Source organism: Lethenteron reissneri, chromosome 14 (assembly GCF_015708825.2).
Source record: "Lethenteron reissneri isolate LAM-NWPU_2019-01 chromosome 14, ASM1570882v1, whole genome shotgun sequence".
Classification (NCBI taxonomy): domain Eukaryota; kingdom Metazoa; phylum Chordata; class Hyperoartia; order Petromyzontiformes; family Petromyzontidae; genus Lethenteron; species Lethenteron reissneri.
Window position 1 is genome coordinate 12,484,116 of NC_083792.1, and position 14,218 is coordinate 12,498,333.

The window sequence follows — 14,218 nt, forward strand, 5'->3', positions numbered from 1 at the left end:
GCCACGTTAATTTATGGCAATGAATGAATGTTAACATCGCCATTAATATCGCAGGCCGTCGTGAGCCAGTCATGTTGTGTTGACTCTCCACACGGGGTTAAGCAGTCTAAAGAGACACAAGAAAGGGCAGTTGCTCATTATTTTCTCCAGGAAAATGTTTGAAGAGCGAGCGGAGAAATGTAAATTACTTTGTGGGGATCTGTTGGAGGAGGCTTGAGATGGTTGCATCTGCTCTTGTTCTCATTAGCGTTTCCCTCCTTTGGAGATTACCTTGGTGGGGGGTGGGGGGGGTCGGATTTCGGGGTTTTATACAACGAGGAGCAGCTGCTAAGCGTTGAGAAGATGTGTTACGGTAGAGAATACCTTTTCTCTGTTGCCAACTGCTTCGCGTTTTAGATCCCGGACCTCTGCAAAAGTTAAGAGCTGGTTTCCACTCAAAGACGTGTTGGGCCGCGATAATCTGCTGGATCCTGCGGTGCAAACTCCACATTACCATGCCAGGGGTGGTCTTTCCATAGGTCGACCTGCAGATTTCCCACGAAAGTGGTACTCGTGTTATTGATGTCGGTGGTGGGATGATGGGCCGATTCAATCCTCGACCACAATTTGAACTCACAAGCCTGCTGGACCGTGAACCCCGTGTGCCAGCCACTGAACCACGTGGCGAGATGCAGCGTGATGCACATTGCGACGCACAGGGCAGCCCAAAACGTGGCTTACCGAGGTGCTTCCTAGCTAAGGCCATCCTGTGACGCTGGCACAACCGGGCAGCTCAATTCCTCCACTTGTCACGGTCTTGTGCCGTCACTCGGAGCTCTCCCCACATAATAGCACCTGCAGATACGAAATGCTTATGCGATATCCTTTACGAGATTATATATAAGAGTTTCTCTTCTATTTACACAGTAATGCCCAATTAAACCATTGTTCACCCCGCCACATGCACGGCAAAAGTCAAGATGAAGGTGCAGCCCTGCAATTGTTTGCTCAAGCCTCTGCTGGCAGAAGCGCCGCCCGTAATAGAGGACGCTCAAGATGGCATTTGGCCGACTCTTACACACTGGCAAAATGTCTTGAAATGAGTTGGAGGTATCCACACTTTACCCCACTAGACATGACCTGCAGATCGACCTTGTTAACAAATTATACTGCTTGGGTGGACAGAGGCAAGAGGTCCCAAGAAACTTGCCCCATCGTTTAAACCGCCGCTCAGGGTGAACAAATTGAACCGGCGACCTCTGCATTGCAAGTCCAGCGTGGCGAACGATTGCACCGCGGCAGCGTCCCTCGCTCTCTTAAACCGTCGCCCCGTTTAACCGCCGGCTCACCGGGGCAGGTTTGGCTGCTGCCCCGATGGCGTGAATGCAGCCAGGGGGACCGATGCCCTGGGCTGCCCCTCGGGCTACGACGGAGGAGAGGAGCACGGGCCCGAGGAGTGGGAGGAGGCCGCCGGGCGACAGGAGCCCCACGGGAGGGAGCGCGAGCGCCCGCGGGAGTCAGCGGTCGCAGCCGGCCAGGTGATCGTCGCATGCAGCGGCGCTCCACAGTTGTGGCAGTAAAATACTCGAGAGGGAGGGAACGAGCGTGTCCGCCTCTCTGGTGGCCACGGCCTCAGGGCAGCTTCTCTTCATTTCGGCAGCACGTGGACACTGAACACCCCCCCCCCCCATCACACACACGCCACCACCCCACCCAACTCCACTCACCCACCACTTTCAAAATGAAAAAAATGCAATAATGGAGAAGATGGAGTATCTGTACAGTATTGCAAGATAACTATGTTAGAAATGCATTTGCGTGGTGTTTATTTGTTTATTTACTCACCCACCCAGGAAAAGCTCGCAGAGTCACGAGACATTTCCAGGAGAGTTTTTCATCGTGACGTTTTGGCTTTTCAATCGAGCGTTTTGCGTGTGGGTCGGAAACTTGAGCACCCAGAGAAAACCACCCAGCATGCACGGAAATAACACCGACAGATCCACAAGGATGGGATCACAAACCCCCTGGTTGTACAGCCATCTCCTGGCCACCTTGTGGCACAGCAGATTTGAGAGTTTCACAAATCTACATGACCCACCAACCCTTGCCTCCGCAGCGTACATCACCGCACCACGTTGGAGACGCGTGGCTTACATGTACGGCACCTTAGCACGCTGTGAACATACGCCGCGTACGTTGGCTGTGGCTCACAACACCAACTCGGTGAAGAAACGTCTCAAGTTCCTCTTCTTGTCTCTGCGCGCCCCGTCACATTGTCTCCTCCAGCCGGTTGAGCGGGCTGCTCATCCTCCTGCTGTTGCGGAAGATTGCCACGGACAGAGGTTCGGCTGCTGCCCTGACCACGTGTCCCCGGCACAGGGACCCAGCGGGGAGGGCTGCTCGGGCATCCGTGACGGAGGTGAACATTATGGTGTCTCTCCCATAACCACGTGACTCTCTCCCGTAACCACGTGACTCTCTCCCATAACCACGTGACTCTCTCCCATAACCACGTGACTCTCTCCCATAACCACGTGACTCTCTCCCGTGCGCCCATGACTCTCGCTGCACACTGGAGCTGGACTGTCTGATTATTTAAGAAATATATTTCTCTCCCGCGAATCGGTTTGATTACACTTCTTCTCATGGCTGATATTCATGTAGAGCAACAAATATGATTTTACATTGAGGTGGACGAGCCAGATGATTGCGTCAAGAGTAGCGGAACGTATCTCTGTGATGATGCCTCCTTTGTAATTGTGAATCGGGCACCAAGTCATTATTTGATCCATGGCTGTTCTGGGTCAGTATAGTCGCACGCGGGAGAGTTTTTATTTTAAATGTGCGAATAAACTATCCGCATCTGCCACGGTTTGTGCAGATGATGCAGTTTAGAGTTGTGGCCCATGAGCTTCGCGGATGATCAAAGGCAGGGGGATCTTTTGCTTTGGGTATTTCATGCGATGTTTGTTGGCAACTTCTTGTGAACTCCTTTCGGCTTTCCAATGACGGTGAAAATGTGACAATGATGCTCATAATGATGAAAGTGATGCTAATGTTGATGATGATCCTGATGATGATCATGTTGATAATGATGATGATGGTGCTGCTGCTTATGATGCTCACAGTGATGATGATGATGATCATTAAGCTGATGCTGCTGCTTATGATAATGATGATGGTCATGTTGATGATAGTGAAAGTAATGCTCATCTTGATGATCATGACGATACTCATGGTGATGACAGTCATGCTGGTGCTGCTGCTCATGATGATGACGCTCATGTTGATGACAGCGATGCTCACGGTTATGATGATGCTCACGATGATGCTCATGATGATGATACTCATATTCATGATGACGTTCGTGGTGATGATGGTGATGAGCAATGCTGATGCTGGTGCTCGTGTGGATAATGACGAAAGTTAATGGCGATGACCGACGGTGGCAGCGAGGCCCGCGTGCAGCCTGCCCAGCGCCAGGGGCACGTGCGCCGACTACACGGCGCTCTGGTTCTGGGTGCCGGCGAACGGCGCCTGCAACCGCTTCTGGTACAGCGGCTGCGACGGCAACGCCAACCGCTTCGACTCGGAGGAGGCCTGTGTGCGGACGTGTGCGGCGCAGACCGCCGAGCAGCAGGAGCCACGGCGCGCGCACGGGCAGCAGCAGCAGCAGGCGCAGAGTACCACGCATCGCCACCACCACCACCAGGCGCAGGCGAGCCACAGCAGCGCTGCCGCGGAATCAGAGGCAGCCGTCTCGTCGCGGTAGTGGGCAATCGAGGTGTATTCTGGCAAACCTGATGTATGTATAGAAGGTAGTTCTTTCGCACCCGTACGTGCTAATCGGAGGTGCGGGAGAAAGACAACAAACTGCGAACACAAAAAGCAGTTCTGACGAAATGAGTTTTCAATCTCAGGTCAAAAGTGCATAAGCTCCCAGTGGCCTCTTAGAAACGCGCAGAGTAAGACCCCGATTTACGTCTCCGCCCTTTTACGTCGTTTAGAAAGTATGTCGTCGCTTTATTAACACCGCTTCCCGATTTGCATCACCTCAAGCCACGCTTATGCCGGTGACAGGATCGTCCGTCCTTTCTTGTATGCGTCGCAGTCTCAGCCGTCGCCTACCCTGTCAATCGCTTTGATTTACGTCGTTTCGATATTGGTCGGCGCACCTTTCAGCAACGTGTCTCCCACGTAAGGCAGGGTACTACTGTATTTATATAAATGTGGGACCTGTTCCATTATTTTTGTATTAATTGGAAAAGTCCAAAAATCAGGCAGAGATAGAAATTTTAATTTATCCATAAATGAGAAATCACAAGAAATTGTCACTTGCATCACGTTCCTTCTATGGTTTTCCCATAAAAAGTGGAATCATGTGCTGTTAGCATGATGACGCATTCAATTATTACTTAATAGAAATGATCTGAAAATCTGAGGGCCTTTGTTACCTCCTGTAAAAATCCTAAATTCTGATCTTTCCCACCTGTAGGCAGGTGGCAACAGAGTTGCCACCTGCCCTGGTTTTCCCAGTATCATCCTCTTGTTGAGGTAGCACTTCTGGCAAATCTACAAGTCTTCCTAGGTTTTTTTCCAGTTACATAATAATGCACCACTCAAATAAAGTGCATTTACATGTAGCACGTTTGGTGCTACTGCATTGGCAAGTGGTGCACAGGCCCAAATAACAACACACTCAGCACGTTCGTCCATAACGCTGTGTCGCCTTTAAAGGAAAAAATATATAAAATAATCAGTGACGTTTTGGGCAATGGTCCTTATTCATAACACAATGCCAGAGAGGCCTTAGAGGTCGAGTGGACAAGATGGACACTGCCCTCTACAGCATGGGGCCACCATGGGCCTTACATGCAGTTCTTCCCTCTCCCCTCTTCCAGTATTGTAAGACGTTTCTTCTCGAATATAATATATCCTATTATAGCTTTATTGGAACAGTTTACAAATCCAGGTTTGTGTCATCTCCACACGTGACCAGCACAACTAATTAAATTAATCCGCCTAATTCGCCTGCTCTCAACAAAAGGCCACATTCTAGACAATGAGATATTGTGGGTGATCAATGTTTTTGACCAAAGCGCCTCTCAATTGCAGTGTGATGCAATAGTAATGGATTTATGAAGAGTGTACACATGTGATTATCTCAGGACGCTTAATGAGGTGGCCAGAATGTGATAGAGTGGAGATTAGAAATGGCAAGAGAACTCAAGAGGTTGCTAGAAGACGGCAGTACATCAAGTGAGTTCATCAACCCTTCAGTGAGGGCCTTTGTTACCTCCTCGTGAAGCAACTGACCAAACACCACAATGCAGGACCCACACATCCGATGAGCATGGTTGGCTACCTGCGGTGCCACAGAGGTTCAACATACATACATACTCCTCAAAACATATATCCTTGAGATTTAGTGAGGTTTTCATGGATACATACATTGGATTATATTTAACATTACTTATTTGACTTTTAAATATAGGTATAGGCTGCAAGCGGGGAAAGAACAAAAGCAATGAAGATGAAAGTGACAAAAATAGGAATGGAAATTGACTGAGGGAAGTCAAATATTTACTTAACGAGTCAACTCAAAAAAAGCGGAGTCAATAAAAGGTCAAACTGGCAATGAGACTTCAAGATTGAGGCCTCTGCAAACGTTTGCCGCTGGAACATTGGTTGAGAAGACCCATGAACAAATGGAAATAAATCTTATATCATTTTTGTTTATTTACTTATTTACTGCTTTTTGTTGTCGCGGATAGTGCCCTAAGTGTGAATTGTGCATAAGTAGACCGTTTTATTTTGGAATCACCTACATCTTGTAATAACATTTCTAATGTGCCATATACCACAGATTCAGCAAGAGGAGCATTCTTTTGAGACGCATCACCGGGAAGCTGAGCACAAGCCTCAGCCAGAGAGGGCAGACAGGCCCAGTCAGCCAGTCTACAGGTGAATTTCGACTCAATGTAACAGATTGTTTGGTGATGCTGTGTTTGGTATTGGTTCTCAAGTGGAATTAACGACAAAACTGACACTCGTCAACAACACTGCAAACGGCAACGTTTCAGGCAATAGCTCTTCTTCATGGCACATAAACAGAGAACGCAGAGAGATGAAAGTTGCAGACTGCATTCACACCATGGGACCTGATGAGAATAATGTCTGTGACTATTAATAGTTATGTAATATTATCTATTGAGTGGCAGAAAAAAAATCCTCAGTAATCAAAAATAGAACGAAATGAACGGATTTATATTAAAAGTTAAATTCTAAAATCCACTATTGCTGGCACAATGCATTGTGAGAAGGTGCATTCTGGCAAAGGAAGAAACAAGAGGCAATCCCCCTGGCAGTGCATTCCTGGGCCCAATTACCATTTAAAAAGAAGGAATTAGACTACCATGCAATTCTGAAGGAGAGAAGTCTAGGAAATGAAAATACACTGCGGATTAATATCGCATCCACATGCAACACGCATCTGCAAACACTGCACACAACAGTAGGGCATGTGCATGGTTGGGGGGGGGGGGAGCAAGACGGACAGATGCAATACATGGGAAGCGTTGGAAGTGCACGAGCTTATGCCACGCAGACCAATCTATTTGAAATATCCCTGCTGTGGTTGCTGGGTGCCCCAGGGGGTCAGAGTGATGAACCAGCACTGCTGAGACCCAAAGTTCAAATGTATTACCGAATCAGATGTTCAATTGCGGAGAGCTTGTGGTTTTAGCAATGTCACCAATGACTGCACAAAAAAAAGTACATTCAATTTGTTTTTTCCTTTAATTTGTACAAATTCCAGCTCTGAGGTGAAATTATTTTGGTCAGACATGGGACAAACATTTCTGTAGAAGGGCATGCATAAAAGTGCAGTGCCCCCCCTGTGTGGAGAAGAGGTCACTTGATTGGAGTCCAGGAGTAGTTGAGGGTCTCCTTTCACGGGATGTTGTCTAGCACTCGAACTGCTAAAGTTCTGTTGCAGACTGCATTGCAGACTGCATTACACACAGACGTAACATCTCCTCATGACATAACTGATAATACAATTGCAATTAACCTGGAGAAAATAAATGTATATTTCGATTAAATACTGCTGTACAATCCGAATCTCTGGAACATGAACCCCCATTTACAGGCTTGAACACATAACAATTACAGCAGGGCAATGAATCGTACAAGTCAAGCACACCAAATCAGCAATTCAATATTTATATTAGTACTGGAATAACTAGTGCACAAAATGAAAACAAGACAATGCACTCTGAGCCATGAGAGAACTATGAAATAGGGTTACCAGGCTGATAGTCGATCATTCGTTTTCTTAATTACACAGCTCTACACAAATAAGTCTATGACCTTTGACCAAAATCACTCGGAATGCACCCAACTGATCTCAGAAGCTAAGCAGGCTTGAGGATGGCTAGTGATTGGATGCGTGGACCACCGTGCATCAAAGAGGTGTTGCAGGGTTAGAGACTTGCCGTGGCGAGGCTGCCCGTCGACGTGTTGCCGTGTGCGTGCAGCCTGTGGATCGAGCGGGACGACCCCACGGCGGTGGAGCGCCCTCTGGGGCACGCGGCCGAGCTCCTGTGCCGCGCCCAGGGCTCGCCCGACGTCGCTCTGGAGTGGATGAAAGACAGCAGAGCCATCGACCCTTCCCGGTGAGCCTGGGTGCTGCCATCGCTTTACTAAGGGGGCGGGGGGGGGGGGTGCAATGCTCTTCGCGTTGGAGGGTGGGAGTATGAAGTGGGGCCAGGGGACAAGGCTGAAGCGACGTGGCAGATGTGAAGCCCAGTTCATGTACGGTGACTGTCCCCGTCATATTGACATCATATCTCGAGGAAGGATGATGATGATGGTCGTCGAACGAGACTGATGTTGGGATGCCAACCAAAGAAGAGAACGCACAGCAGAGGACAACCCCGGCATAGACGGAGGGAAGAGATCAGCTCATGTGCAGGAGTGAGACGGGGCGTGACGTCGCAGCACGATACGGGTTGGCGGCAGCATGGGGAGGTCTTAATCCAGCAGTAGATAGACCAGGGCTGTTGACAATCATGATTATTTAGGTCGAGACCCGCGCCTCACGAATTTCACGTCGTTGGGTCAGGTATGTTGTGCTGCTCAACGGCTCCCTCTACATCCAAGCGGTGGAAGAGGAGGATGCTGGGATATACACCTGCCGCGCCAGCAATGGGCAACAGCAGGAGTTCCGTCAGGTGCAACTGAGCATCATGGGTGAATCCACGCAAATGTCAACACACATGACCCTCATATGTGCTCGTGACGTTATATGATGGTCACCAAATCTGTCTTAATCCATCGACTCTTTTTTTTCTCAAGTCATTTCTGGATGTCAAATGACTTTGGTGGTGGGCATTTTCAACTCTTGCATGCGTTGGGAGCATTTGGAATGGTGTCTTTTGGTGTTTTCGGCATTTCCATCCCCCGCCTCTCCATCTCCTCTCTCCGTCCACTCGGCGCCGTTGCGTCTGCGTCGTACCCGGAGGCCCCCCTCCGCTCCCGTAACCCGCTCTGGCGCATGTCGTTGTGTTTTGTTGTTGTTGTTGCACTAAGCCACAACCTCGTCGGCTGAAAAGCCTCTAGTCAGGGAAGCCGATGATAACTTGGCCGCGGTGGTCGAAGCGCGCGCCGGCTCGTCCGTGCGGCTGCCCTGCCGCTTCTCCGCGTCCGAGCCGGCGAGGCGCCCCGTCTGGACGGACGGCTCGGGGAGGGCGCCGACCGGCCGGCGCTTTCGGCAGCTGGCGGACGGCTCGTTGGTGATCTCGCCGGTGATGCCCGGCGACGCGGGGACCTACGCCTGCGAGCTGGAGACGAGGCTCGGGGCGGCACGCAGGCGGTCCAGCCTGACGTTGAAGGTCAAAGGTCAAGGTCGTGCCCACACTGGATATCGACGGACTAGCGAGGGGCCATATCGTGCAGAAGCTTCGCCAATACTCGCTCATCATCATCGCCATCGTTTATACTGCACCTCCATGCAGTACATCTCGAGACAAAATGTATCAGCAGCTACTTTAAGAGCCTCTCCTGAGATTTAAAAACGCCACAGTGTGGCGAGACAAGAAATCTCTCGAAAATAACGGCACTCTTAGAAACACGTAAGTTACAATGCAGTCAATGCAAATTTAATCACCCTTTTGATTATTATGTCCCAATGCTCATCCCATTCAGAATCATGTCCACGTGTAGATGCATGTTATGGTTCAATAACATAAAGGCCAGATACTGATGGAAGTAGGTTTAACCAGCATAGCAGCCAAGAGGTTCTGTCTGTCTGCATTCGATTGTAAAGGTGAGCTACACCTGTAAACACAACACCACTCAAAGGTCACGTCACAAGCATCGTGACCCCCTTCCTGGGTCATGTATGCGAACTTCAAGTTCAAAAATGAGTATTTTAACAAATTCTTTGAATCTCAAGATAACAGGTTGTAGGTTAAGTTGTATATGTTTGTGTGTATTTATATACACTATACACATGCATTTGTGTCCTTCGCAACAAATAATGTTGCCTTTTCATGGAGAAAAAGCTCCAGTGCAATACATGCTTACAAGGGTGGCTCAAGGTGAACGTGTGCTTTTAGTTCCACAGAATGTGAACAGTGAAGTGATTGAACTCACGCTGATTTTCAAGCTACTCCCCTGCCACACTAATGCCATTTGCCCCATCGGTGGTGTAACACCTTCATGGCAAAAGTGCGACATTCTTCAGGACAGATACGCATTCCATGTCAGGATTTCTGCTTTCACATTTTCACATCGACCGACTCTAATTACTCCCTCTTCTGCATGCGAGGCACGTATCACCCATCTGTTCAGCTAACCTTCTGTAATTGTCAAAAAAACTCACATTCGTCAATAACATTGCCTTAAAAGTGGCATATAATAGGTGACGTTTTGGGAAATGGCCCTTCTTTATAAGCACATAAAGAGGCCAGGGTGAAAGAGTGATGATTAGGAGATGTCACCTCCCTCGCCTGCGATGAAGGAGGTCGTGGGTTCGATCCCGACCCTGACGATGCCTGCTGTTGTATATTTGTAGTTTGCGTGATCTCTCTTCCTGGGGTCGCGTGGAATTTTCTCTAGGTCTTCCAGGTTTTGCCCTCCACATTTAGGAACATACATTTAGGTGAATTAGCGGCTACTATAAATCCCCACATGTGATAGAAGCCACTTCGATGAGCTACCATTTGTGGTCAGGTCACCGCTGAAAAATAGCCAATTGGGCTTTCTCTGTCAAAAAAAAAACGTGATTGCCAAAAACATTTCCTATTCTATATTTTTTTCCTTTCAATGTGACTAATTATTTTTTTGTTAATGGTGCTGTACACCACTTGCCAATACAGTATCACCAATGAACTGGTTTCATTTTCCAACACCAGGAACTTCACCTACACAATGCTGTTCCATAGTACGTGACGGACAGTTCGCTGCCATCTGGCAAATACCCAGACGGCTTTGCGCAGCTGTGATGTCACTTCACACAGAGGTTGCCTGATGTTGCCAATGTCGCTCCACAAACTTTAATCAGCAATCCGTCAAGTTTGTAAAAAACTATCTCGAACAAAAAGCACAAGTTACCCGTACCCCCACATGTATTATGAAATTGGATAAAGCTGGACACATTTTGCAAACGGAACCTGTTATGTTGAAGTTGGAATTTAATAAATACTACCTTAAAATCAGTATACATTCAGCAATAAAAAATAGTATTATTGAGTTATATTCACGTGGGCGAATGTCTCTCATTATCCTATTTTTGGTGAAACTGCACCGAGTGTCTCTCTTGCCATCAATACCACAAATCTCCAAGTCGATGTGTTTTGGCCATTTGTCTAAATCTGGCCCATGAAGTACACTGATTTTATGCTTCAGCCTGGTGTGGCATTGGTCCTCCTACTTCTTCTTCTTCAACCAAACTGCGTTCATGCGGAACCATCGCTCACTTGTCTACGCAGTTCGCGAACAGCGAGCACAAGTTGTTTTGGAAAGTGCCGTCATCGTCGCCAGCCTGTGCCGCGAGCGAGTCTGCAGCATTTGTCTCCCTGGGCGTGCGTGCGTGCGGGCAGGAGTGCTCTCCATCGTGAAGCCGCCTGGCGACGTCGCGGTGGAAGAAGGCGACGAGGCTGCGTTTCCCTGCACCGTGTCCGACAAGGAAGCCAATGTCATCTGGACCAGGTGGACTCCTTCCACGTGGGCTGTGTTTTGTTTGTCGTAAATAGCGTTAAGACAGGCACGATATGATGTAGATGATGATGCTGATGATGATGCATTAATCCATCGATTAAAATCTATTATTTCACTCAATATACATGCATAGAAAGTTTGTATGAGACTCAATTGTTTATCATTTGTGGAAATATAATACAGACATGCTGTTAAATTTAGGCGAATTGAGAAAACTACAAACTCGTGGATAACAATGCAACAATACAAACGAGTTCAAATTAAACCAAAATGACTGTTCTTGAATTGGATCGTGACCTGGAATTGCGATAATGCACATCTCAGCGGGATGCAACATTACATACTTCATGGATGCAACTGGATTGTTTTTTTCAATTACTAGCAAGGACAGGCCATATTGGAGCAAGAATGGAGTGGCAGGGTATGTCTTGATCTACAACACATAGCCAATTCAATTACAATTTGAATTAAGTGTTTAAATGTGACTGCATCTTGAGACGTTCTACGCAAAGGGAGATATGCTCATTGGACTATCGCAGGGAAGAGGTTGGATATATTTTTAAGAAGTTGAAGGCATACGTTAGGAAGAGACCGGCATTAAATAAGACACATGGATCCATGAAAATAATTCGTAGGTGGAGGAGAAAAGGGCTTAAAACATGGAACGTTAATACAAGGGGGGTGGAATCAGCTGTATGAATGGCCAGAGGAAGGTAATTCCAGACCGCAAGGGCAGCAGTCCAGTTGGAGCCAGTTGGAGCCAATTCAAGAATTGGTTGCTGGAGCAGAGGACACGAGGAGGGGAGGAGAGCAGTACGAGCGCACAGCGTAGGCAGGCGGGGCCGAGTCCATCGAGGAGCTTGAAGTAATGGAATTGTAGAATTTTTTCCACAGGAATGTGTCATTGTTCTCCACCGACTCAAGTGCGCCGTGGGGGGTATTCCCGTTTCTGTCAGGAACGGCGTGTCGCTGACATCCGGGGAGGTGGGCGGAGGCCGCGTGCTCGTGTCCGGCGACGGCATGCTGGTGCTGCGCAACGTCCAGAGCAGCGACGCCGGCCGCTACACGTGCAACGTGTACAGCGGCTCCCGCTCCGTCAGCGCCAGTGCACACCTCACCGTGCAGGGTAGGTCGGGCTCCCCGGCCAAAAGATAGGGCCATAGCCTTGGCGAGGAGCGAGTGAATGGGTGGGTGAGTAGGTGAGTGGGTGGGTGGGTGAGTGAGTGGGTGAGTGGATGGATGGGTGGGTGGGCAGTGGGACGGAAAGGATGACGATCACATGGATGGACGAATGGACAGAGGATGGACCGACGGAGAGGATGGACCGATGGAGAGGACGGACGTACAGAGATGATGGGACAGACGGATGGAGATGATGGAATGGACGGACAGAGAAGGGTGAACGGACAGATGGACATAGAGGACATTTGTACGGAGAGAAGGGATGGACTGACAGAGGAAAGAGGATGGACGGAGGCTGGATGGCCAGAGAGAGAGAGTTCGGAAGGGCAGACCAAGAGACGGAAGGATAGGCACAATGGATTGCGTGAACACACCACCTCACCGCTGACCAGTGAAGCCGTGACCCTCAAGGCCCTTTCCATGTTGTTCAAAGTCTTCCTCTCTCCGACTCCTACTGAATCCGCAGACGTGTGGAACGTTTACTTGCAGAGGTGCGCAGGAGACAGCGAGTGTTATTGACTCAGGAAAGTCTCAACCGAGTTCTTCAGGGAGTACTGTTCTCAGGATGGTTTTACTTGTGATGTTTGGCTTAAACCTTCTCTGTGTGAGGAAATCAGGAGATAACTCTCAGATGAGGGGAGAACACTCAGAATTAGGTGTCAGGTACTTGTACATATGCAACCTTCCTGCTGTACTGTTACTACTGGAACATTTATGGTTCTATAGGCAGGCTTCCCACGTGAACTGCCTGGATGGTTTATCATGCCTAAACCATGGTTATGGTTTGTATTTCTTGCTTAATATATTGAGGTTATCTGAATACTGACTGGACTAAATTGACCAATAACCATTCAATTTGGAGTAAATCACATTCTGATCAATCTATATGATCTTTCTGACATCCCAAAAATAAAAATGACGTAATAAAAACTTCCTTCAAAGGCTACCTACCTCAATATTCTTTCTTGGAGTGTGTAGATTTTGCACATTTTTAACCAGCGGCTTAAGCTTACCTGTTGACACGTTATACCAAATGTATAAAGCTTAAGTTCGGTTTAAAAACATTATTTGATAGGGCTAATGAGCAATGGCTCACCATTCCATAATAACAGAGTTGCATTTATCCAGAAGCGCATTAGCTATTCAAGGTTTTTTTTTTTTCACAAGGGGTCCTGCATTGTGATCTATGGGTAATGGTAATCGAGAATTTTGCATGCAAAGTTTATTTATATTGGTGTATTAAACGGTGCAGTTTTACGACAGAATAGCACTTGATATTGGTGAACCCCTGCGTCATTGACCCCCAAAAACACGAACATCCTCGTAGGAAACATTAACGGTGAGATAATTTTTGTCATTATTTTGGTACCATGTTTTAATGCATATATATATGCTTCGTTGCATGAGGCGGATTTAAACCACGTGCGGTTTCAGAATTTGAATCTCTGCACCTCTTCTGGGAAGGGGGTGTAGATACATTGCTTCACGCTTCACGTGCTGCGAATCAAACCCACGCGCTCCGTTGTCAAGAAAAATGTCTGAGCCCAACCGCGAAGTGCGGTGTAGCATTAGTCATGTCTTGGAATGGGAAAACCTTGAAAGTTTCCTCAACTTTAAAATACATATGCACATTTTTCAACCGATGTAAAGGCTAATTATGACGGAAAACTTATCTGCAGACCTTTGGGGCAAAATTGTGAAACTGGGTCCGTTAACAGTTTAATACTGGTGAACACTCGTGCTTTTCATGTTGTATCTACTACTGTTTACTTGATACTTTTCTGTAATCATAGAGTTTATATACCTACAGCTAGTTTCCATTTTGCATGTTACT

General features: G+C 47.8%; 1 protein-coding gene across 5 annotated transcripts in view; it reads left to right on the plus strand.

Moving 5' to 3' along the window:
* The window catches only part of LOC133342407 (papilin-like), a 58,726-nt gene that overhangs the window by 40,018 nt on the left and 4,490 nt on the right, over positions 1–14,218 (plus strand). For all 5 annotated transcript variants that reach the window (XM_061551562.1, XM_061551563.1, XM_061551565.1 and 2 more), the window contains 9 exons: positions 1,337–1,517; positions 2,266–2,398; positions 3,432–3,697; positions 5,846–5,943; positions 7,518–7,655; positions 8,105–8,232; positions 8,572–8,880; positions 11,085–11,193; positions 12,159–12,328. In XM_061551562.1, the coding sequence (XP_061407546.1) occupies positions 1,337–1,517; positions 2,266–2,398; positions 3,432–3,697; positions 5,846–5,943; positions 7,518–7,655; positions 8,105–8,232; positions 8,572–8,880; positions 11,085–11,193; positions 12,159–12,328 (1,532 nt within the window). The remainder of the gene's footprint in view (positions 1–1,336; positions 1,518–2,265; positions 2,399–3,431; positions 3,698–5,845; positions 5,944–7,517; positions 7,656–8,104; positions 8,233–8,571; positions 8,881–11,084; positions 11,194–12,158; positions 12,329–14,218) is intronic.